The sequence below is a fragment of the Eutrigla gurnardus genome (assembly GCF_963514095.1).
Source record: "Eutrigla gurnardus genome assembly, chromosome: 13".
Taxonomy (NCBI): Eukaryota; Metazoa; Chordata; class Actinopteri; order Perciformes; family Triglidae; genus Eutrigla; species Eutrigla gurnardus.
The window spans coordinates 20173684-20199745 of NC_139936.1; the positions used below are offsets into that span (position 1 = coordinate 20173684).

Below are 26062 nucleotides of genomic sequence, written 5' to 3' on the forward strand. Positions count from 1 at the left end.
TTTTCAACCCGACATGCTGTAGGACAGGTATGTGTGTTCACCCAGTGTCATATTGTTCCCTGAGATAAACATGAGAGCACACTGGACAGAGACCATTTTCCTTTGTGGAATAACTTTTCTTATTTGCTCATCTAAGACAACAGGTGAGTCACCCTTAAAGGTATTTTATGGTCTGAAGATTAATATGAGCTTCTGTTCAAATTAATTTCTATTTCTACTTTTGCATACAGGAACCAAATTATGAAGATTCTGTGTATTGAAACTCGATAAGATACACCAAATTATGCAATTTGAATGTAATAGGCATAGGCATTTACTTACAGTACTGCAGGCTACTGAAGTTTAATTTTCAGGTAATTGTACTTTACATTTCTATTATTTTATTCTTCTAGTCCACTACCATTCAGAAGAAGAAATATTCTACTATTTGCAAGCACTAAATAATTATAATTTGGTCTGAACGGAGCCATTCTGCATAATGAATACTTTTACTTTTGGTACTTTAAGTATATTTTTAATGCTGTTACTTTTGTACTTTTACTAAATACTTTGAAAGTTGTGTAGTGTGAATTTAATTGGCTTTAATTAAAATTCTAAATGCAATGCTTTCCTCATAACAGAGTGATACTTCTTCCACCACTGGCTATCGGTTAGAACCTTCATAGAATTAAGTGCAAATATTTGTAATCAATTTTGGAATAATTTAAGAATTTTGAGAGAATCACGCTGGATTCGTTTGTGTATTTTACTAGGTCAGACATGCAGGGGAAAGTGTGAAGATGTATTGGAGCAATGCTCCTGCCAAGCAACCTGTGTATCTTTGCTGAACTGTTGTGCAGACTACAGCCAGTCCTGTTTCCAAGTGACGCCTCACTCCAGCTCCATGCTGGGTGGAAGAGCTCTCAGGATCCTCGGTTTGGTCCTTCATCCTGCTGGCCGCCTCCTCTGCAGGTTTGTGTCTACGTCTAAGTGACCTTTGTCATCATCTAGGTCAAGCATACTGTACACCCATTATGGGATTATTTTCATTACAGGCTTAAAGTGTGGAAAACATATACAGTATATAATGTACCATTCACACGTTATGTTTTTCTGATGAATGTAAATGTAAATGTAAATGATGAAGGTTTGCAGTAGAGTTTTTTTTTGTGATAGCCAATATGTACTATCCATAGTATATAGTGATACATTTTGAGTTGAAATTTCAATTATGTTTATCTTCAGTAAAAGGCAGACAATAATCGTCAGAATCAAAGTTTTGCTTTCAGGGAAAAAAAAATGTCAAATAGATTTTTATAAGCGTGATTAAAAATGAAAAAAAAACCTTAAAAAGAAAATCCAGACTCATGCAAACAGAAGTTTAATCCTTTTTTTCAGACCGTTTGCCATCAAGCAGTCTTTATAGATGCACACAAACATGTCAGTAGAGTTTCTCTTTCATCAAAGTAGTGCCACCAAACAAATAAATGTTGAAAATGAAAACATGCACTGGATTATACTGAATCTCACTCATACAAACACTATGCCTTAATGATGTTCCTGTATTTAAAGCAAATGGAAACATGCTGTCTATATAAGGAAAATATGATGCTGGCTTTGAAATGAAATATTACATTCTCTGATTTTGCAGTATGAATACAATTTAAATATATTCACTAGTTTCGCCTTCATTTAATTGACTCTTCTCTCATGATACGTCGCAGCGATTGACTTCCATTTAAAGCTGCGAACACCAACCTGACAGACATATTTTTTTATATATTTATTTTTGCGGGAGTGTTCTTAGATGTTTTTTAATTAAATTGTTATTTACTGACGCAAATGTCAGATTGTTAGCACAAGAGAAATGGTGTTTACGACATTCTAGCTAGCCAAATGTGTTTCTGTTCCAGGTTCAAAGGTGAAATTGAACAAGAAGGCTTCATTGATGCTGAAGGCCACAGCTTCTGTATTTCTCCGCTATTGTACGAAACGGGTTGGATACCATTTACTGTCTCAACCGATGGAATACATTTTGACAGATCTGGAGAATACTTGTCAGGTATGTTGCTGATTGCTTTTATATATATCTTTTAGGGATATAATCCCTTATACACGGCTGATACAGGATTAGTGAAACGTTATTTAAAGGTGCTATTGACAACTTGGAAAACATCCAGCCACTAGATGTCGCACTCGCACTCCCCCCTTCTGTTGCATTCACGTCGCAACACAGCTGTTGCTCGAAGCCATGCGCCCTCAATGGGTTGCCAGTTCGTTGCACAACCTGCGTTTTCATGGTCGAGTGGAGTGACACTCAGTCATGTCAAGTGATGAATCTTTCGTGGTACGAATTCATTTTGCAACATGTAGCTATACATTTGGGTTAGTCTGTGCGGTGGTGTTTCGAAATTCATGTAACGTAATCTATGGTAATCTTGGGACATGGCTTGCTAGCTTTATATAACGTTTAGCTTTTCATCTAAGCAGTGGTGTAGTGCAGGGTATACCAGGTATATGCCGTATATGTGTACCTAAAGTTACATATTTTTCCGTTGATATTGCGTATATCCACTTCTAAATCTCCTTTGATGCGCATCTTCGATATAACATTACTGTTACATTATCCATTTTTTCCACACTAACTGGCAACCCCAAAGAATCTTGACCCCTGACTACGCAGAGATACCACGTGATACCAACGTCATTATTCTATTGTCTCAATGTGTGTGGCTGCAGCCACACGTCACACATCTACACAGAGGTAAACACAATATTAATTTTGGACCGGTCAAAATGCTTTAAAATGATTAATTTACAATCAAAAAAAGGATTATTATTCATGACCTTTTAAATGCAACTGAAGAGATATCTTTTCTCAACGCAGTATTTCAGTTCCAGCTCTTAAGATGCCCTTTACAACAAGATGTGTTCTTACCATTCAGGAAATATCAAGTGGTGATACAGATTAAATGACACCGACCCATTTTGCAGTAAATATTTCTGCTGAGAAGCAACGACTTATGTAACTGTCACTGTTTCATAAAGAGTTTGAATGGAGCTTTTTATTGCAGTTATTTCATCTGGTCTCTCCTTATAGTTACACGATGTGACATATTTTTTACTTCATCAGCAAAAAAAAAAAAAAAACCTGGTCACACCAAAAGTGGTAACCTGTGTGAGTCCCTTTAGCATTTCCTGCTTTTCTCTCTGCTAGTCCACCCCAGTAAAGCAGACCCTGAAGTCACGCTGGTGAATGCAACACAGTGGCAGCACTACGGCACGGCGAATGTGGCAGGGCGGCTGGCGATGACATGGAACGGCCCGTTGGTGGGAGCAGAGAAGGTCAACATAGAGCTGTGGGGTTACAGAGAGTTCAGCGGGAGCACAGAGGCAGGGACCAACGGATCACACTCTCTGCAGGCCCAGCTGAGCTACCTGTACTCTCTCGGCAGGAATCTGCCCAACACTGGTGCCTTCAGGTTCATCCCCAAGCCCTCAAAGGACTTCTCCGACTGGGAGTTGGGGAATATCCGCATCACGGCCAGTTCTACGTCACACGGAACAAGGTATTCATAATACATGTAGGGACCTTAGAAATATCCCAAATCTAAGGGAAAACATTTCTGCCCATATTCGGATGGTACTTTTACAGTGGTTATAAATTGGCACAATCCTAAAGTAAAATATTTGCAAATGTTTTTAAAGTACATTTTGGTTACATTTCTGAAGTATCAGACAATCAGTGTTGTTTACTATTACTTATTAAGGTGATGTTGATCCTCACATATCCTGGCTGTAAAATCCAACGTGCTTTGTCTTGCAGAGGTGGAAACTATCATAGAAATAGTTTAAAGCTGGGCTAGGCATTTTTCTGGAAAATATTTTATTAAAACAACAGAATTTGAAAATGACAAACCAACTGGCTACAATGAATCAGCCAGAATTACCTTTTTTTAGAGAGAGGAACTGGAACTCCCACCAGACGAGCACATCCATTCGTTTAAAGATCACCCGGATTGAGATTGTTATTCTGATGCCGTTATACAGTTGCAAATCTACGATGTCCTGCTTTCTGTGAGCCTTTGAAGCACTTTAAGATGACATACTGTGATCCAAAGCTCTAGCTAGTTACATAGGCATGAATTAGCATTGACTAAGCTGCAGTTGTGTGAAGGCTAAAGGCTATTAGCAATATTTTCTCTCCATCTCTGAAATGGTTCGGCTTTCTTTTTAGACACTTTTTTGGGGGGTTGTGGTTGTGCAACAGATATGTAAATGGGATATTTTGGGCTTTTTATTCTATTAGTCGGACAAAACAATTGATATATTTCAGCCTTAGGCTGAACTTTGTTTTTTAGTTTAGATTTTAGGAACATTTAAAAGTAACTTCTATCGGTAATTGTTTATTTACAGGGATGTAAAGGGGCTCTGGAGCAGAGGTCATGTATTAGCCTGGCACCTGGAGCAGCCTTTCAGAGACGACTCTGCAGCCTGGGCCAAGAGCAAGTGTCTGCGGTGGGACGTCCTGGAAAAGGACCTGCCCTTCTTCCTGGACGAGCTCATTGACTGTCCTTGCACTCTGGCACAGGCCCGAGCAGACACAGGCCGGTTTCATGTGAGTGCACTTCAATGACTAGTATTATTATGTTATTAATATGTATTTATTGTTTTAGATAATAGCAACAATCACACTCAGTACTACTATATGCTCTCCTGACCTAAATGACTAACTATAGCTAAATAAAAGGAAGAAAAGAGTCATTTCACCAGCTTTATTTCCACAGATGTTTGCTTGCAGAAATCATACCAGTGTCTTACAGGTACTTGGTTAATGTTTGAATATTTAAATTAGGCTTCCGTGGTCTATTTAAACACAGAATTATACTAAAGCGAGAGCGTGATTGTCACCACTGAGTATGATTAGTAAGCCTTTGATTAGAATATGATTAGTGAGTTTCAGGAAGTAAAGAGAACATTTCGGGAACATCCTTTGTGTTGAATTGTAATATGTTATCAGCATTAATGGCACTCACTTTATTCGAGTTCTGTTTTATTCACTGTGTTATTTCAGACTGACTATGGCTGCGACATTGAGGGGGGCAGTGTGTGCACGTATCACCCAGGTAGTGTCCACTGCGTCAGAGCAATTCAGGCCAGGTAGGAGTGACAAGAGGGCATCTCAAGATTCTAACCTTTTTATCCAAGTAGATGCATGTCATCACTTTCTGACAGGATTTTCTTCACGTTTCCAGTCCTGTGCATGGATCCGGGCAACAGTGCTGCTATGACAGCACGGGTGCTCTGGTGCTGACGGGAGACTCTATCGGTGGCGGCACCCCAGACAGGGCTCACGACTGGGGCTCGCCACCGTACAGGGAGCCACCACGGGTGCCGGGGTACTCCCACTGGCTTTACGACGTCATGAGTTTCTACTACTGCTGCCTGTGGTCTGACCACTGCCACATCTACTTCAAACAGCGACCTTCTAGCGGGTGTCGCAACTACCAGCCTCCAAGAGCCGGTGAGACCATTCATCTTTCAGCACATAAGACTGACTCTCACAACATAACAAGCTGAACACAAAAAGGACTTGACCTTTTATCACCTTTTTCAGAGGGATAATATGGGGAAAGGGATGTTGAGGGGGAGAAAGCAGGTCAGCAGTAGATGCCACATAGAAGTGGTGTACATAGTCTGAAATCTGGAAACCTGAAGATGTATTTGAGATGCAGCTCAATACATAAATTCATTGAAATACATTGTGAAATGTGTCTCACTATGTTGGGTTCAATGAATCTGCAGGAGTCTCAGCTTTCCAGTCATAGCCATGCTAAATTCTAAGGCTTATTAGGGACCCCAGTATGCAGAAATATTAATATACATCATGTTTAGAATAGGCGAAAATATCGCAATTGTACTGCATGGATTAGCACAAACCTGGGCATCTCTGAGTACCCATAGAACCCATTTTCATTCAAATATCTTGAGGAGAGGGGTCAAGGGACCCCTTTGAAAATGTCCGTGCCAGTTTTTCCCTTGCCAAAATGTAGCCTAACTTTGTAGCTTCTCAACAAGCTAGCGAGACATGGTGGCCAGGTACCAATGCTCATTAGGTCGTCTAGTTTCACACGTTAACCTGTAACTCTGTCAAACTAAGAAAAACTGCAAGAAATAGTTCATCTGTATGTGTACAGACTCTTAACTTACATTAGAGCAGCAGGGAATGCCAGATCAGATTACAGGAGAAGTAAATGAATAGAATAGAGTTAACTATTGATCCTCCGGGCACTATAAACGCAACAATAATACACAGATATGAGAATGGTAGATCAGCAGTGTGTTGTTCGAAGTAAATATGTTTGAACCAAAGTGCGTGTTTTGTGTCAACGCCTCAGTGATTTGTTTCTCGACGCCTCGCAGGTGTTGTCCTCGGGGATCCGCATTTCGTAACGTTCGACGGCCTCAGCTACACTTTCAATGGCAGAGGAGAGTTCTGCCTTGTGTCTTCGCCAGACAGAGAGCTGAGTGTTCAGGCCAGAACAGAACAGGTGAAACTTAAGAACGGTGAGTCCACATTTGATGTGAAAGCCCTGTCTGTGTCCCCTTCTTTCATGCCCATGCTCCTACTGTAGCAGCTTTGTTCTGGATGAAACTTCTTCCAGGACTTCTTCAGAGAGACCTGCCTTATGGTGCGATCTTGTTTTTCTTTTGTTACCAGATTGATTGCCTGCCTTTAGAGTTTGATCAGACATAATGACCTTGATATTTCTTTCTGAATCGTGTTCGTCTTTCTTTTGTTTGCTTGCACTCCTCTCGTTGCACTCTTCTCTGAATGTGTTTACAGTTTGAAGCTTTTATGAAGTTCTTCGAGCAAGTTTCAGTGTCAATTCATGGTGTGAGTGAAACATGTCGGCGCTGTGAAATGCCTATTCCCTTGGTTTCCTCTTTTTTTTGTTCAGTATCCATTTGGTGAAGAGCAACAGCTGTTCACTTTTCCTCCATGCCATTACACACAGCCGTGTGCCAAGTAACTGCAGACGGCCAGATGTCATCAATATTCTCTGTATTAGATCAGTAAAATCAAACATCTGGATTATTTGATATTGCAGAAACTTGAGCAGTGATAAAAAACATTTCTACCTTCAGGATACAAACCTTCATAGTTGACTACCTATCTGTAACAATGCGATTCTTGTGTTGACCACCAAGGGACCTCGGTCAAAGCCACGTGGCTGTCGTCAGTGGCTATGAAGGAGAAGGCCTCTGATGTCATCGAGGTGCGTCGAGCAGAGGACCACCTTCAGGTGCTAAGGAACAAAAAGGTCCTTCTCTTCGACGAGCAAAGATGGATGGACCTACACGGTGAGAGGATTCTGAGCAGCGCCGAGTGAGACGCGCTTACTTGGGCGAGAGACAACTGTTTTGACAATTTAAAGAACCTCATATCATGAATTATTGTAATCTGGGGATGCAAGCGGAGGCGACATGATAAAAAAGGCTTGTTCGAGATGAGCTGCGCCTCGCTTTGAAAGTACAAGACATCAGGTGATGCCAGCAGGAGGCGGAGACTAACTTTCTAGCAGCCTTCATAGAATTTAAGAAGAAGTCGCAGAAATAGTTACATCCTGTAAGACGCGATATGCAGGCTACCTGTAGTTTGTCCAACACGTTTGGATTTATTTATATTTGTGTGTTTGTCTGTAATGCATAGACATTTGTGTGATATAAAAGTTCCAGTTTCGTGGATGTTATTGTATTTCACAGGTCTATGTTTTTTAAGATTTCTCACGTCTTTAATAAAACCAACGAAGGGATGAGAACACAAACACGATGTCTCTTTTGTAGGAGTGTTTGTGTTCGCTCCCAGCCGTCAGAATGTGACGGTAATCTTCCTCTCCGGAGTCGGCGTGGAGGTTCGTGTGCATGAAGGAGCCATGGCAGCGACCGTCCTGCTTCCGACAGAGTTTGTCAACCACACTCAGGGTCTCCTCGGCCTCATGAACTCTGACCCGTTGGATGACCTGTTGACCCAACGAGGAGAGGTCATCTCCTCAGTCGACGCCACGCCGGAGGAAATCTTCACCTTTGGAGCTGGCTGTGAGTGTGAAAGACTGTTGAACTTGGGTTTATTTCTAATACATTTATAAGAAATTGCCCTGTATGTAAATTGCACGTCCTAGTTTAAACATAAAGATGTTAAATACATTTTGTTAAACCTCTTAACCTCTTGGCACAGAAACCAATATTGAATCACTGCTGCCTGTTTGATACATCTTAATGGCCATGAACAGATACCAATATTTGCCAATTCCTGCTTGTTTTATCGTTACATATTTACACATAATGTAATAATAGTTTAAGTGGGCATTTAGGCCATGCACTGTAAGTGAGTATTTAATTTAATTTACTCTATAATTGAAGAGCAGCAGATTCGTTTGGCCTGTGACTCCTTATATTTTTCTGTATAGGGCGTGAGAACGTCGGCCACCCCTGGTGAAGGGAGAGCCTGTTGTTTAGAAGGGCAAAAGCTGAACAGGGTTTCTATGATTTGCAAATAATTGTGTGCTTTACAAATACAGTGACGTTTGGCTAAAACGTTTTAAGAGTGCTCAGGAAGAAAACGAGACACATGTTTAGAGTTAGCTTCAATAGATCACAGAGAGAAACCGGCCGCTGTGACCACACGGTACAAGTGGAACCACATCTCTGGAACACAGTTTGGGCCAGACCGCATACATACATGATAATAATGTCTCGGCTTTAATTACAGTACAAATCCCTCATAACGGGCAAGTAGCTGACTTTTCATGCGCTTGACCTTTTGACAGTAATTATTTGCTTTGGTGTAAGTGCAGCAAACACCCATCTGAAGCTTGTGGGGACTAACCCGTGGGATTTATTGTTGCTGATATCTTTTTTTAAGTCAAAAGAAAAACCATGACCAGCGCGATGTGTGTCCTGCACTGATCTCTTAGTTATGTTGATATCTCCAAATTATAGTGTGCCTCATATTCTCTTATATTTAATACCATATCTTAGAAAATAGGTAGTTTTTGCCAAGGAGTCTGATTGGTCGAGCATACGCTGGCAGTAAATATCATAAATATGGTTTGCCATCTCTGATTGGTTGCTATGAAAACCCAATACTTTGGTTATTGGTCTCTCTGTTTGCCCATTCTTAGAGGTGTTTTAATATTTTCCTACATGTGCTTTGCTCATACAACATTGTGTCAGACTGTTGGCTGTAATGCAGTTGAGGTGATTAAGGACACGTCTGACATCACAAGTACCTCTACTGACATTCACTTCAGTTGGTTTAGGATGCTTCTGAAACTTGTTTTTCAACATGGTTGCACACATTCAACTGGTGGTGTGTTTTATTTGTATTCACAGGGAACATTTCAAAGAAGTCTTCTCTTTTCACCTATGACTCAAAGTACCTTTTGGATACCTACTATATCCCACCGAGCCACGATCCTGCTTTTGTTCCTGCGTTGTGTCTACCTGAGAGTCCTGATGACCCGCTGGTGGCAGACATGTTGACGATGTGCTTTGGGGAAGGAGCAGAGTTCTGTAAATATGATACCCTGACCACTCGGAGCCTCACAATGGGGAACGCCACACTCTGGGCCTACCTAAATCATCGGGCCCTAATGGAAGCCCTGGAGCCAGGTACAGTACTGTGTGGTGAAACAGGACCTGTGTGTTAAGGCCACTGTATCTTACATGTTTGTTGTTATTTTTTTTATATTTAAATAAATAATTTAAGAGGGCCCAGGTTCTAATCTGGGTTCGGTGGGAATACGTTGTCAGTGTGGGTTTTACTCCGGCTTCCTCCACTCCAAACACATGCAGGTTAATTGAAGATGCCAGTAGGTGTGGATGTGACATGTATACAGGACCTTTAAGAGTGTGTGTATATGGTTCGGAGTTTAGCCATACTCCAAAGTAATATCATGCCATAAGTAGGGATGCACCAATTTGACTTTTTCAGTCCCAATACTGAAATCGAAACCTGGGCCTTGGGTATCGATACAGAATATACAATACTAGTGTGTCATTATTAAGCTGGGATCATTCTTTTAAATGTAAGGCAGCAAAGGGCCTTATGAGAACATTAGTTATCTATGTTCATACAGCTGCTTATCTTTTAAATACCATTTGATTTTCATTTATTAAGACAGCATAACGTTTATATATTTAATTTTGACTAACTGTTCCTTTAGTGGTGTCTTGTGGCTGGCTTCCCACACCCAGGAATGGGAAGAAGAATAGGACACACTACCTCGAGAGAAACACACTGAGCTTCACCTGCAATGAAGGCTTCATACTGTATGGCTCAACAGAGCGCACTTGTCTGGATGATGGGAGCTGGACTGGGGAGCAACCCTACTGTATAACAGGTTGGTTCTCGAGTCGGCATCTGAGTATTCAGCACACATGGTTCATGTGATAAGGTTGATGTGAATTGGGTCATTTGTATTAACAAACATCCAAATCTACTTAAACTTAAATATAGAAGAGAAGCAGAGATTTCAAAACAGGCTTCACACGACAAAAACATATTTAATAAGTATTTATCTCAGGCATGTTATCTCTCTGCAAGTTTGGTTTCATACTGTACTGAATAGAAAAGGCTGCATGCTGGGTAGACGTCATAAAAGGTCTAATTCTAATTCACGTTGAAACGGTGGGTAAACACAAAACAGAAACTTCAACCTTGTGAAAGCTCCGTGTTGTTTATTTTATCCAAAATTCCAGTATTACTTCAACAAAAGCTATTCAAATGTGTGCATTGATATCAAATCAACTGGTGCACATGGTATTAATGTCCGGCTGCTTACAGTTTACGTAAGTGGCCCGGGTGGAGCCAGCCGGGAATATCAAGATCTAGAGAGTCTCATTTCGGTATACGCCGTCCAAAATAACAAGCGCACTTTCTGGGCACAAGAAGATACTAGTCAGAGAACAACTTCACAACATGTCCCAGTATGAATATGAGGGAGGCGTACTGGGAGAAGTTCTATAGTATACTGGCCTGACTGTTGCACCGTGTCAGTACGAGCCTGCAGTTCACACAAGCCCGAGGCTAATCATCAACCTCCTTTATACTTTGGTCCCGCCCTCTGAGCTGTCAATCACAACAGAGCCAAGACAGCTGTTGGGCTGAATGTTATTACGCCTGGAAAAATAGTTTCTTACAAGTACTGAATTTCGAACTGGAATTTGAGCTAAAATGAGGATTTTGACACCAAGGTGAGTTTTTAACAGTGACAGCATTTTCAGGTACGCTCTTTAACGTTTGTTGAATATGGACAACACATAAACAAACAAACAATCTCAAAAATCACGCAGCTTTAATAAACATTGTAGAGGTTTATGTAAGCTAGGTGGCTGATGTTGTCGATGGACAATGACATGTAGTAACACTGGTATGGTGCTTTTAGTGTATACTTCCAAAATCTAATATAAATTTGGTTAAAATTGGTTTTCTGGCTGTGGCTGTTTTGGCCTGTATCGTTGTAATCAGTGTGTGATTCAGTGTTATTCTTTCTGTTTTATACTCTCATAAAACTGTTTCCCATGACTTCTTTTTCTAAAGGCACTACATAAACAACTTACTTAATACTAACACCCTCACATGTTTTACATTCAGTGTGATTGGCAGCATCCTCCAATGAAAACGGAGGGGGACTTTGGGAATCCTCTTCCTCTCATCCAGTCTCTTTGAAAGCAAAGATTCAATAGAGATGCTCATGCAGACCATAACCTACAAAGCTATAAACTTCTGAACCTGGATTGGCTTGGCTTTCTGCTGGTAAATTAGAAGCACCTGGGCCCCTCCAATGGTTTCATTCACACAAACCATAAAGTCTATGTTGTTGTCATTGCCAAATGTCGCCATCAGGTGGCACTGTTTCCCACTAAATTCCTAGTGTGACAGGGCAGATTAACGCCACCTTTTGTGCTATTGTGTGGTGTGAAGCGGGCTGGTTTTAGAAAAATAAGTGATCACAGCACAGTGAGATTGGATGAAATAAATCTCTGTTGGAGAAGAATAAAATCGAAGCAAACTCTCAGGTTTCATTAACTTCAAGGGTTTTGACTTCATCGACTAAGTGAAGTGAGAGGAAGCAGAGAAATAAAGCCACTTGACTTGTGATCCGCCTCCACTTGCATCCCTTCATGGCTTCACCCCAGTCCTCCATCATGTCCTTGTTAGAGCTGCAAACAGAGACTTCCTCTTGATAGTAATCAGCGATGGATGGATATCAGATGGCAGATTTTGGGGCCCACGTAAGCACTGCGGCCGCGTCATCGATCCAGACTCCTTCATTTGCCAAACATATTAGTTTCGTTTCTTGGTTATCAAATGCAGCGCCGTTAAGACATGTTTCTTATTTAACCAATGATTCTATTTGTTTTTATCTTTAATTTCTTATTTTGCTTACCACACACAGTGACCTTAGGCTTGGGCAGCATGTTTTTTCCTACCTTACCTGCCTTCCTACCATTTCCCCAGGGGTTATACACTGGGGTTCCACAATCAGCCTGAAATGAACACACACTGCTGTGATTACAGCTATAATGTGACTGCTACACTCTCTTTCTTTCTCTCATTCTTTCAACCGCACACTTGCTAATGTTATGCTGCACATGGTGGGAGGTGGTGGACGAATGTTTGGCGTGATGGTGTAGTCTCATTTAGCCACTTGTTAGCAACCACCTATTTTAAGGGATATTATACACACTGATGTACGTTATATCCATCCATCCATTTTCTACCGCTTATCCTGTATTTTAGGGTCACGGGGGGGGCTGGAGCCAATCCCAGCTGTCATTGGGCGAAGGCAGGGTACACCCTGGACAGGACGCCAGTCTATCGCAGGGCCGACATGTAGAGACAGACAACCATTCACTCTCACATTCACACCTACGGGCAATTTAGAGTCACCAATGAACCTATCCCCATCTTGCATGTCTTTGGACTGTGGGAGGAAGCCGGAGAACCCGGAGAGAACCCACGCTTACACGGGGAGAACATACAAACTCCACACAGAAGGAACCCGGGCCGACCCGGGAATCGAACCCAGGACCCTCTTGCTGTGAGGCGAGAGTGCTACCCACTACACCACCGTGCAGCCCTGTACGTTATATCATCGGAAAAAAAATTAAAATCTCTTAAGCTTGTGTTGTGTTCAAAATGAAGCTGTAGGAGCAGCTATTATGGTTCTAAATCAGCTTTATTGAAGAGTTCTGGGTCTGACTATGTTTCTCTGACGAACAACAAAGTCTGACAGTTCACGAAGTCTGACCACTATATCATCCTTGACCCAGTTTTTTCTTTTATACAATATTTAATTGTGCAGGTGGGGTGTTGTCCTCTCGGATTGGCTGTTTCGGGTTCCTCTTGAAGTTCCTTCCTCTTATCTGACTCCATCCTTGCTTATTTCTGGGTTTTACCTGAAACTTAACCAATCTTGCATACATGCATGTTATTAACCAACACATTTGACATTTGATCATCATCCATCCAGTACCACCCTATAAGGAGTTGTTTTCTACAAGTAGGCAAATGACAGTTATTAAGAAAGTGTCTCCCTCATCCTTTTCATTGTGACCTGTGGTCCCCAGTTCCTGTGTTCTAAGGCCTGTGGTCATCAGGACCTGACAACATATTGCTGTCAACAGAGCCGATCGGGGTTTCCCACACAAAGCCGTTCGAAAAACCCAAATTAATTTGAGACGAGGGAACTGGAAGTGCAAAAATGCTAACCATTTCTGGTTTGAGGATTCATTCCTACAGCACTCTATATGGCATCATATAAAGAGGAGCTTCTTTCTTTATGATGCTATTAATAATCCTACTGTTTATATTTCTTAATACTCTGGTATAACACTGTAATACCGCCGAAGCCTAAATGAAATGCTCTCTGACGAGAAAGCCATATCTGCTGTTATTTCTATAACCTTATTCAGGCCTTTTAGCGTTCATGATCACACTTGCTGTAGCATTCTCATTACACAAAATCAGAGCTAACGACTGTCAACGTGACTTGAGGGGCCCACTGGCAGGTGTTGTGTGAGCTGTTACCACCACCATTCAAATTGGACCTCTAGCCTTGTAAACAACGCTAAATACAGGCCGAGCAGGAGACGCCCTGTCGGATCTCTCCTCCTCCCTTTTATATGAATCACTGCAGCAAGATGTGTAGGCTGAACAGCCAGAGGATTGTAGTCATAGCTGAGATGAGAACAGTGTGCCGCTCAACAACAAATGCCACTGCATCCAGTTTGACTTCTTCTCTGAGTCACTTTAATGAGCCGTCAGAGGTGACACTAAGTCCCTTCCTTTTAAAGCGATTCTTTGTAAAAAATATCTCCCATCACTAAAAGCCCCACCTATTTGAGATGGATTATAACCTCCTGCCATACTTGTCGGTGTACTTCTTTCAATCGCTTTACACCGGGGGGTGTGGCGTATTGTGGTGATCTAGCTGTTAATATCTTTGACTGGAAAGAAGGGAGTGTTGTTGAGGTGAGGGTGGGGTTTGGGTAGAAAGTCCTTGGAGTGTTTTTGATCCAAGGACAAACAGCCATGGGAGACTTGAAAAGTATAAGGTTATAGAGTTTTCTAGCTTGCCTGCGACTTGTCACGGTCTTCTGAAAAACAATAGCCGTGGTTGAGTATCGGATGCATGCATACCAATAACAGGATCGACCCATCTTGATGGTATTATATTAATAGAGATCCTTGCACAGAGGAGAAGAAAGTGATTAAAGGGAAGGTGACAGCTGCCAGAGAGGGATAGAGCGATTTTCACAGGGAAAAAGGGACGTGGGTTGCAAAACAAAGCTTCACTCAATTTTCTGCCTATGGTTCTCTTCTCAGATTCCCCTGAGATAAGGCAGCTGAGAGCCGAGACAGAGACAGAGGTGGTTGGTACAGTTAGTGCAGCTAACGTAGAAGAAGGAGTTGTTGAAATGTCAACCAAGGGTCGGAGGCAGCTCTGGACTTTAAAACCAGTCACGTTTAGAGATATTCCAATAAAAAATGTTCCCTCCCACTACGGATTACGATACCTGAAGTCACACATAACAACCAATACCAAGTACAGATCCAATACCAGCATCATTCAGTATGAGTATATGTCTCAGGGGCATCACCTGGGGTCCTGTCTGGTAGACCCTGGTCTCTATTGACTTGGTGCTCAGCGCCTGTTCTTGTGCTGCCACGATTAGTGCCTCTGTGCTATTCTTCATCAGTAATGTCAATATAATGACGAAGTGGGTAAAGGCAAATAATAGTTTGAACTGTCATGTTTCACTTTACTGTGATGCTGTCTTTGAAGCTGCAGGAAAATACTACACTTGTGCCATTTTACGATATCTTGCTTTACAAAATCTAATATCGATATATTCTTTAACCCTATCATAACGTCATATTGGATCGGTGCATAGATTTGCAACTAGCTGATACCCAATCCAGCATTTGAGGCTGTATACTGTGTATGTCTGGTATTGGAACAAATTGAATTGCTTCCACTTCACTGTCTTCATCTGGCCGTTTCTGTCCAAGAACAACTCTGTCTGCCTGTAAAGGTCCTCGAAACAGATTTCTTACCTCTCTGTTGTGCCTTAAATCCCACTTCTTAAAACAGCACAACATCTGTTGAGGAACATTCTGCTTGTAGGCACGTTGCTTTTCAAACATCAAATAGGTCTCCGGTAATTTCTAAGTAATTTCCAACATTCTGGATTCAATTTTAGGAAACGGCACCAACACCTATGACCACAGTTGCTATTAATTATCTCAATAATGTTCTCATGTCTTTCAGTAATTACATCAGTTTCTCAGAATGTATGTTTACAATTGATGTTAATCATGATATAGTATGTATTTACATTCAGAGACATGCACGCCTGGCCTCGGGGTCTCGGACCACAAGAAAGGTTAGCTGTTTCTTCTTCCAGAGCTGCTGATGCTGCTGTGTAGACTGTTCATTCGTAAACTCCTCCAAGAGTATCTGGGTTTGAATCTCTGACCACGGATGCAGTCAACAAGCTGGTTTAAAGCTGTTTTAGTTGGCTACTACTTGGCTTTGTGTTGTTTTGAGTGTGTTTATGCAACTGAGTGTTTTGTTAAGTTCGTACTTGAAACATTTGATGGCTGAAGTTTGCCGTCTGACACATGGTTCAAATTCCTAGAATACTTCCACCCATCACATTAAGTCAGACAGGGTGCGATACACATATCAGATGACAACAGTAACTTGGTACTGAGACACACCAACACTGTTGCCAGGGAGGGGAAAAAAAGTCAATAGAATTATTGTAAGATGATATCAGCACACCTCCCCTCTATCTGAAGAAATGCTTTATGTGATAAGAATGTAGCTCAGGGTTGTATGGGTGTGCTAGCTAGGGTTATGAAAACAGCCTTGGATTTCTGATTGGTATCATCTGTTTGGTAGCATTTCTTTGGAAGAGATACACTGGAAAGGGAATTGACAGTGATGAGTTCAGAAACTGTTATTTTCCACGTTTTTGAGTTCTTAATTTGTAGCAAAAGCATAGGAAATCCATGTAAAGAAGTGTAATTTTTATTTATTTGCATCCATGTACAGATGTTAGAGATGAATGCAAGATGTGGAAATGGTCACCGTGATGTCACCCACTGGATGTGGACTGCTGTTTTGAAGCATTTACATTTGGCATTTACACCGTCTCTATCTTGTTTTTTTCCATTGCCAGAGTTTTGCAGCCAGAAGTGTTGAGCTAAGTAAAACCAAATGTTGAAAACTACATATTTAGGTGGCCAAAAAGGTTGCACTTAACTTTCATCAACTGAAAACACACTGTGAAAGGGTTAAGTTCAAAGACAAAAACATAGACTACTCCCAGAACGGACAACGCTGTGGTAGAAGCCTGTCAATCACAAGGTAGCCACGCCCAGGCAGCAACCTGTTGAAAAGTGAAGCCAACGATAATTTGAATTAAACCAAATTCTCTCCAACGGCCACCAGGGGGCGACTCCTCTGGTTGCAAAATAAATCTGATTGCATGGAAGTCTCTGTGAAAATTACCATAATTCTGACTTGATCTATTATCTCAGTGAATATTGTAAACCGCTGTCCAAGTCTTCAAGTCCATTTTTGCGAATTTAGAGTAAAATAGGCAATAAAGCAGGGTATGCTTTATGGCGTGGCTAAAATTACAAGAAACTCTTGAAATGTTTACTGAGATAACAAATTAAGCGAGAAGAAGGGTTATTTTCTCATAGACGTCTATCCATCCACTTGGAACAAGAGGAGTCGCCCCCCTGATGGCCAGCATTGGCTTCACTTTTCAGACCCGGAGGTTGCCGCCTGGATAGATTATACACACTAGCATCTTTCAGTCCAAGCCTGTGATGTATGTCATGTGTTAATCCCCTCTCACTGAAAGTGTAATGGTCCAAAGTAAGTGCTATCGCTCCCTGGAGCTTTACTATTTGATCAGTGCAAGGGGGGTTCAGTAGAGTAATGAGATAGCTTTGGAGTTTTGCCAGCAGAAACAAAAAAGATGAAGGTGAATGTTAACATTGATTGACTGCCAGTCCTCCACATGCTCCCGGTCGATTCATACGCCGTGCAGCTTGTCGCACTGATGCTTCAGTACCTTGATTCTGCTGCAGCCATGTAGCAAAGCTGATCGGTTTAGAAACTTCAGGGAACATTTATACACGTGGGCGTGTATTTCACCGTGCTTCTGCATGTGTGTGTGTGTGTCTGTGTGTGTGTGTGTGTGTGTGTCTGTGTGTGTGTGTGTCTGTGTGTGTGTGTGTGTGTGTGTGTGTTTGACGTTCCAAGGCTGATGACATTTTAAAACGACCAGCACCTGCAGTGCCTACCTGACAAACGTCTACCACCCTCCACATATTCCCTTGCATCCATGCGTTAGAGGATGACGGTACTTTGATAATTATCTTCTTAGAACGTCTGTATACTTGCCTGCCTTTTTAAGAATGTCACTCCTGGCTTAGTGTGCTGTATGAATAGTCAAACAGATTGAAAGGCGGTTCACTGAACTTGCAAAGACCCAGAAGAAAGTTTCTAATTTCTTCACAATATTACCTAATGTCAATGCAACTGGTGGGAAAAGCCAGTAAATGTAAGCAGTCCATCCAGCAGTGTGCTAATATTAGTGTTCAAAGCAAGTATATCAGGGGTTTTTATGACTATTGAATGGAGAAATGGCTGATGTGCTTGAAATCAATTATGGATCAATATTTAGGAATTTATGTTTTTTGCCAAGCAGAATTAATATGTGACCCATCAAGGTACTTAGACTATTGATGCAAAGCTCATCAATCTCAATAACGCTCAATAATTTGGAACAATGCCCCAAATGGACAAACAGTCCGATTTATGTTTCCTGACCTCTGAATAAATGAGACTATCCTGGACAAATAAAGGTTCAAATAAATTACATTTAATGTAATTGCAGCCGACAGCGTGGCTGCCATGTTTACAGTAAACCCTCAGTTAGCAAGTTGTTTGCTCCTTAGTTCTTTATTTTACAGCTAAAACAGACTGAACATGCATGGTACATTTCAGCTACATATCCATCCTTACCTGGGTGCTTCTACCGCAGTCCTCTACTGAGCAGCTCTACCCGACGCCTTGCTCAAAGGATATCGTTTCCTCTTCATTTCCCCCCATCATGCGTTTACTACTCAGGTTTGCCTTTTGACGTTGTATTGATCCAGATATGAAAAGCTGTGGAGGCTGGATGGATTGTGTGAAAAGATCAGTGGCTAATAGCTGTGACTCTTTCTCTGTTGGTATGTTTTTCACAGACGATAACGTGGGGTTCGTACTCGGTGCTGCCGGTTCCCTCTCAGCGCTGGTCACGATGGGAGTAATGATCAAACTGCACAACAAGAAACAAGACAGGTGGGTTCACACATCCTTCACTTCACAGAAACATCCATTCCTCTGGTGCTACAAAATCCATTATAGGTTGGATGAAAGAAGCAAATATTCAATGACTGTTGGGATTCAAAACGCCCTAAGCTGTCTTTTACACTTCTTCCTCTTAATTAAAATGAGGCTGTTTCTTTCACCCAGCTGACTCTGACCTCCCACCTTTCTCCTGCGTGTTTTCACCTTGCCACTTGTGAGCTCTTTTCTCTTGCCTAAATATAAATATTGTTTCACTTCCTCCACATGACGCTCCTTACAGTGCAGCCGCCGTTTTCATAAGAGGAAGCTGTTTTCCTCACAACAGCCAGGCACAGTAAAATGTGGTTACCTTGCTGAGAAGTTGGAGGCGTGCAGCCCGTTGCCTGCAGCTCTTCATTTACCAACTCGTTGAGGCTGGTCCTTCTTGCCAAAAAATTGCCGCCATCTTGTTTTGTAAATGCATTTTTGATGAACCAAGACAGTAAGCGCCTTCATCGCATTTCCTGTGACCGCTTCACGAAAAAAGCCACCCCGTGTTTTGACACTTGGACATTTTTTTTTACATAAGCAGTAGGAAATGTAGGTGGCAGTCGGAACACCCCCAGTTTGGAGAAGCAGACCGGAGTACCAGCACACGAGCAAAACAAGGTACTGCTGTGGACGGGGGCAGCAGCAATATGTATTTTATACACCTAATACAAATCAGAGTATCAGGATATTGATTTAAGTGTACTTAGACTTAGACTTCAGTGTACTTTAGCATATTGTCATTGCTTTATCTGGCCGTCAGACAGCTCTTTGTGTAACTTTGGTAAATCTGAACGACCCCTTTAAAACACCAAAGTCACAGCGTAAAAAAAAAATAACCGAACATCCACTGCGTTCTGTGTTCTGTCTTAGATTTAGTCCCATTTCTTTAGATGAAAGTGTGTATTAGTTTAAGTCACATTTCATAGTTTTATTCTAGTTGTAGTTGCAGAGAAGTCATTACATTTGGGTCAACTTTTTGTCAAAACAGTTTAGTCCTTTGCCAAATGTCCTTTTTAATCAGATTAGATTGAATATTACAGTCGATCTAAAATAGCCAAAACAATTTTGTCATTTTATTTCATGTAAGCTTTGTAGATATGGGCATTTCAAGCAAAAATACAATTTGGCAATCACTGAACTATTTGAGCATGTACAGCAGAAAGACTAACCAAGGTGTTTGTGGTGAGTTTTGTTAAGTTTGAATGAAGTGTGTTTTATAATTCTCCGCTGCTCAACAAGCTGATATCACAGGACCCAAGCTCCACCGTCTGCCGGGTCTGTTTCAGTTTGAGACAGAGAGGAAGGGCAAGAGAAGATGGAAGGTGATAAAAATAAAGGTTCTGACCAAGTTTTTATATTTTAAACTACATTTCATTCAAGTTTCTTTGTCTTAGTCATGAAAAAAAACATATTTTTTTAGGTGTCTAAAATACGTTTTGCTGCTGCCCCCGTCCACAGCAGTACATTGCTTTGCTAAATATGGAGAAGTAACTCATAAAACCCCACATGAAAAAAATCTGAGGTGGGACTAAAACCAATTGTAGAATCAAACTAGCAACCTCTGGCTTTCTTCGTCTCTCAGTACAAACCAGCAAAGGAAAAGTCTGCGCTGGTCAGACAAACACAGAATCAGGACACAAATGACGGCTTGTTTTTGTTCTGTAGGCCTCCAGCCATAGCCGCCCATATATCTATCATTCAGTCTTTGAATAGAAAGATTATATGTTGGAAATTGGAGGCACTTGTTATCTTGTGCAAACCGGTACATAGCTAGAGGTCTTCTTCCCCTCCCATTTCCTCCCAATAGTCAAAAGCTTTTTGCAGTGCAGACACAAAAACACAAAAGCAATGAATCCCATCTGCCTGTTTGATATCCAATAAGACCCAGCCTCTTAACTGTTACTCATAAAATATCTTTCTGATCTGATCAGACCAAATAAACCTGTATACCCTGCTGGATCATACTAACGACAGCAGTCCAGAGAAACGGGAGGCTAACAGTACTCCTGGGCGTATACAAGCAAATTAAAGGACTGTTTTATGGGCTCATAGACTTCATTTGGGCTTTCCCCCGCCATAACTCCGACAGGGGGAGGAAAAAAGATGGATGTCAGGAGTCAAGAGCCACCTCCCGCTCCCAGCAGTTCTCGCGGCAGGCGGGTCGATGAAACTGCGGTGTTTTTTAAGTCGTGAGGGCAATGAGCGAGCACACCTGCCCTCCCTTGAAGCCTTGATCATGGGAGGCCAGGTGTAAAAAGAGTGTCAAGAGGTCTGCAGATGTGAGGGAGGTGATCTCTCTCACACACACACACACACACACACACACACAACATGCTGGTACACATGCTAGGATAGGAAACCCAGCCGGCCCGGGACCCACACAGCCAGGAAACATACTGTGCTTACAGTAGCCTGAATGTGTGTAAGTGGTCACACTGATATGCATGAACACACACACACACACACACACACACATGCATACACACTCCTGTTGCCTACCAACAAGTGCAGACATATTGATTCCTCCCAACATCAAAAGTGTAGCAGGATGCAAGCAGCAGCGGTCTTACTGTATTTCAGATCATGTCTGGGTTGCATGTCTTTGGGAAACAAGCAGTGATACTACACAACTCTGCATGTGTGTGCGTGTGTGTGTGTGCGCGCGACAGGTAGATAGTGAAGAGGCCTCCTGTGCCTCAGTAACCTGTGTCTCAGACTCAGACTTGCAGGGGTACTTTCCACATCTAGGGTTACTCCGCGAGTTTCAACAGGTCTGCTGGCAGCTCACCACAGAAGTAGGAAAGTCATTACACCGTAAGATGTGAGACTGTGTGTGTGTGTGTGTGTGTGTGTGTGTGTGTGTGTGTGTGTGTGTGTGCGTGTGTGTGTGTATGTGTGTCATGTCTGCTACACTGCTATGACACATCAAAAAGGTAGAGGTGGGGAGGTTGTCTGAACCCGGGAAAGGGTTCAAAATGAAATGAGGGAGGAAGCACGTTTAGCAAACTGTCTCAACGCTGAATGCCAAATGATAATAGTGTCATAGGATAATAAGTTAATAGGATGGCACCTCCCAAACAATCTCATCACATATTAAATAAACGGTTGAGGATTGGTGCTGAGATTGGGAAGCCTCTTGTCAAGTTCAGTGTTTTCTGTGTTTACGTCACATCAGGTGACGTCACTCACTCAGTCTCACCGATTGGTGTATATATGACATGACAATTTGTTGGTCATGTAGCATAAAGTAACAACACCATTCTTGCTTTTAGGGTGTCATTTTAGTCCGTAATGACTGCAATGTAATGGCATACGTTTGAATATGCTACGCTCAGAGCAAGTGACTATTATGGTGGATGAGTTGTGGATTTTATGCTGTAAAGGCTGTAACTTTTGGAAGATGACTGGAGCTTCACATGAACTTCAGTGTGGGTTTTGTTGCAGACAGTGGCGGCGCCAGAGTATTTTTTCTGGTTCAACTACGGTGGGGCTAACTCATACGGCGGTGGGGCTCAAATCAATGCCAGAATTTCAATGTGAATATATAACAACACCCTCCCACAGCTATAAACACGCACACACAGTGAGAGAGAGAGACAGAGACAGCGAAACGTGAATATGTTAACAGCACAGCAACGGTGCGTCCGTAGTTTTATCCAACACGCCCGCCACCACCATTTGTTGTTCCGTCTGACAACGTTTAAAAACAAATTTATCCATGATAGATTTTGACCAGCTTACTAATGTTAACTTAACGTGAGTGACTATAAGCCGCTAACGCTAACTGCTAGAGCCAGGTAGCTTACAAACTAGTATCCTACTGTCTCTGTGTCGAGCATACACTAAAAGCGGGCTCACATGAGTGATGTTGACGTACGGACAGTACAGTCTGTTAATGAACCCAGATCAGTGACAGTTGTGATCGCAGCTGCCTGAATGCCGTTACGACGTGACGTGGTGGTGCTGTTGGACTCCGCACTTTTCTTGGTTATTTTGTTGTTGTTTTTTTCTTGGTGGTTTTATGGCAGGGCTAATGGTAGGGCTAACACAATTCTCGATGGGGCTATAGCCCAACCAAGCCCCACCCTGGCGCCGCCGCTGGTTGCAGAGAGAGAGGACTTTTGTTCCCCATTTCGGCGTCAGCCTCTGGTTCTGAAGAGTGAAGCCCATGTTGCAGTAACTTAAACTTGCATTGTGTCTACTGGCCACTAGGGGGCAACTCTTCTGGTTGAAAAACAATGACGTCACAATGACTACATCCACTTCTTATATGCAGTCTGTGGTTAGTAAGGGATCTTTTCATGGTCAGCGATGGAAGACCAGCAATTATAAAGACCAAGAAGTATTTCAATGCACATGTATGGGTTTTGTTTAAAGGCAGCCTTGAAAAGAAATACCAAAAAAGAGCGATTTCTGATGAGACACAGATTGAGCTAAAAATGTGTTAATCAAACAGCCATTGAGCAGATGTTTATAACAACATGTGTCCCCTCGCGGCTGCTGCTTGATCAACTTCAAAGGATGATCCTCCTTGTTAATCTTTGCTGTGAAGTATTGGATATAATGTCAAAATGCGGCTAATGCGTTACTGTATCAGATACCCTGGGAGGGCTCGGTACATTCATGTCCCCGTTTTGCAAGTGTCTCTAATGAGCGACTAAGTTTTAAATGCGCTGTTAATAAAACTCTATTAATAAGAGCAATAAAGTGGTGTTATTAAGAACCGAGTTGAAAATGATCCCTCAGGGTCACCAGACAATTCTCCTGCGGTCATTTTTGATAAACAAGCATTCCCCATTATGTCACTTATTCAAGTCCCCTGGAGCAGCAGGGTGTGCAGCCTCGATGGCTATTTCTCCAAAACACCCATGGAAAGGTGAGAACAACCAGCTTTGAAATGAGGGCATCAATTTAAATAGAAGTGGTGTTGTAAAAAAGTCTTGTATTCTTCTTATTATAAGTAAGCTGTCTTTTAATAAATTCTAAAGTTGTTTCATTTGTATTTTCAGAGAGAAAAAAGAGGACCAGATGGGGACTCAAGCACCAACCTGCTGAATCACCAAGCTTCTTTAGGATTATGGCTCACAGTGAAAACCTCAACCGGTGGCAACCAATGTGTTTAGAGCTCAGCATTCGGAAATCATGTGCAGTTATGTTGTTTATTAGGACGGGGGTCTTCTCGACCTGTTGACCTTATCAGGAAAAAAAAACATCAGCACCAAGTTAGGGTTTCCGTGTGTTGCTTGGCCTCATGTTTTCCCTTCTTGTTTAGTTTGGAAAACCTCCAGGTTGTGGCAAATGGCACACGGGTGAGGATTGAGGTAAGGGGGGGGGGGGGGGGGGGGGGATTTTTTGCATGACTGACCTTCTGATCTTCGCTAGAGAGAGAACTGTATAAATACTACAGAGACATATCATCATTACAATCAACACTCCCGTCTCCTGTTCAGTTTAAAATGGGACCAGATGTGTTCATGTTCATGTCAAATGTGAAGCGAACCTGATCATTTTTTTCTCGGTTGAAAGGCTTTGAACCCGTACAGCCTCTGTGTGGGCTCACAGCCTTCAGTCAAACAACGGGTTTGACTGAGTGGCTGAGAAAGGAGGGAAAAATCCACAAATGTTACATGAAAGTAACCTTTTGCACTTTATCAACACGTGCTTTCTGAGTTTTCTTTGCACGCTTACACATCTGTATTTGAAGACATTGCTTGATTGCAGCTATGAAATCAATGAAGGAATCAATAAATGACTTTGAGTTAAGTTCGTGTGTCGGTTTATTTTTGAACAAACTCGCCTTTCACCCAGTCGGGTTCTCTTTGTGTCTGTGTGTATGTTTCAACCTCAGAAATAAAGAGTCATCCCCTCTTCAGACCAGCATGCATGTGTCGTCTGGCACAGCCACATGCCTCGCCAGACAGACCGTCATCTCATGTTACTCCGTGGGTCTTCTCCTCTACTTTGAACCTGACTCGATTCAACTTTTCCAAAACAACGCTCTTGCGGGGGGGGGAAGAAGGGCTCTTGTTGGACACTAATTGAAATAACCTGGCCTGCTGGACTCGGAAGGCTTTGAAGTTGTTTCCTGCATGGTTTCCCTAAAAACCTGCCCCGGTTGGGCAAAAGCTCTCTCCACTACATACCAGCGGCAGGCGCTGACTGTTGCTGCTGCTCTGTCGTGCCTCGGGGACTCTCTCTGGACTCTATTGTTTTTCACATAAAAACAAAATTAAATCAATGTCCTTAACGAGCGTAAATGGAATACACATGCACTTGCCCCGCGGTGTAATGAAACAGGTCCTGATGCCCTCACAAAGGATAAGTAAGCCTCCCTGTGTGCCGCTGTCTGAGGTCTTACAGCATCGGGATCAGGTTTGACTCGCTCACTGTTTAATCTCCGAACTGGGTGCAAATGTCCCTCCTTTCATGTGTCAGTCGGTGCTTATAATAGAGCAATAGAGCACGCTGCTGCATCTGTCTGTGGAGTCGGATGCTGATTAATTGCATACACATGAAAGTGCAGGGTTTTCATCTCAGTGGGGGCCTGTGACCCCCGAATGTTGACGCTTGCTTATCATCGCAACAACCCGGCATAATTAGTGCCATTGAATTCAAACGCAAGTAAATACTAGCGTGTTCTGTGGAATCCTGCTGCTTTCACGTGGGACTTTTCCCCTTTTTCAGATCTGCTCCAGATCCCTGGATTATGAAGAAATGCTTCTGAAGTGGCCTTGGGATGAGGCTTTTGTTTTGGGTGTGTTTAGTTTTTTTTTTGTTTTTGTTTCATGTCAGCTTCAGCTTTACAGGTGTGCTTCATCTCTTACCTCCTAATACCTCACGGTTGAGCAGCGCCTTCTGATGTTAACTCATTTCAAAGCGTAGGCTGAAATAAAGATGGATTTAGGTGTTTGCCCAAAGAGTTTTGTTAACGTGAACATCTAATGTTGGGGAGAAGATTTGAGCAAAGTAAATGTATCCATAGATTAAATTCACGCTTGGTTTATACTTTTACATTCTCTTTTTGTAAACAGGTCATTAAAAGAAAAACGATGCAATTAAAAAATGAGTAAAAATCATCTTTTACACAATCGCTTAAAAAAACA

General features: G+C 42.1%; 1 protein-coding gene across 1 annotated transcript; it reads left to right on the forward strand.

Annotated features, from left to right (window-relative positions):
• Positions 1–69: 69 nt before the first annotated feature.
• On the forward strand, positions 70–24695 carry susd2 (sushi domain containing 2). The gene is made up of 14 exons (XM_084024930.1): positions 70–143; positions 753–951; positions 1893–2041; positions 3197–3548; positions 4396–4597; positions 5054–5139; positions 5235–5503; positions 6403–6546; positions 7192–7344; positions 7828–8079; positions 9376–9654; positions 10209–10385; positions 18824–18920; positions 23969–24695. Exons 1-14 carry the CDS (start codon positions 71–73, stop codon positions 24012–24014), a joined length of 2478 nt encoding a protein of 825 aa, XP_083881056.1. The 5' UTR covers position 70; the 3' UTR covers positions 24015–24695.
• The last annotated feature ends 1367 nt before the right edge of the window (positions 24696–26062 follow it).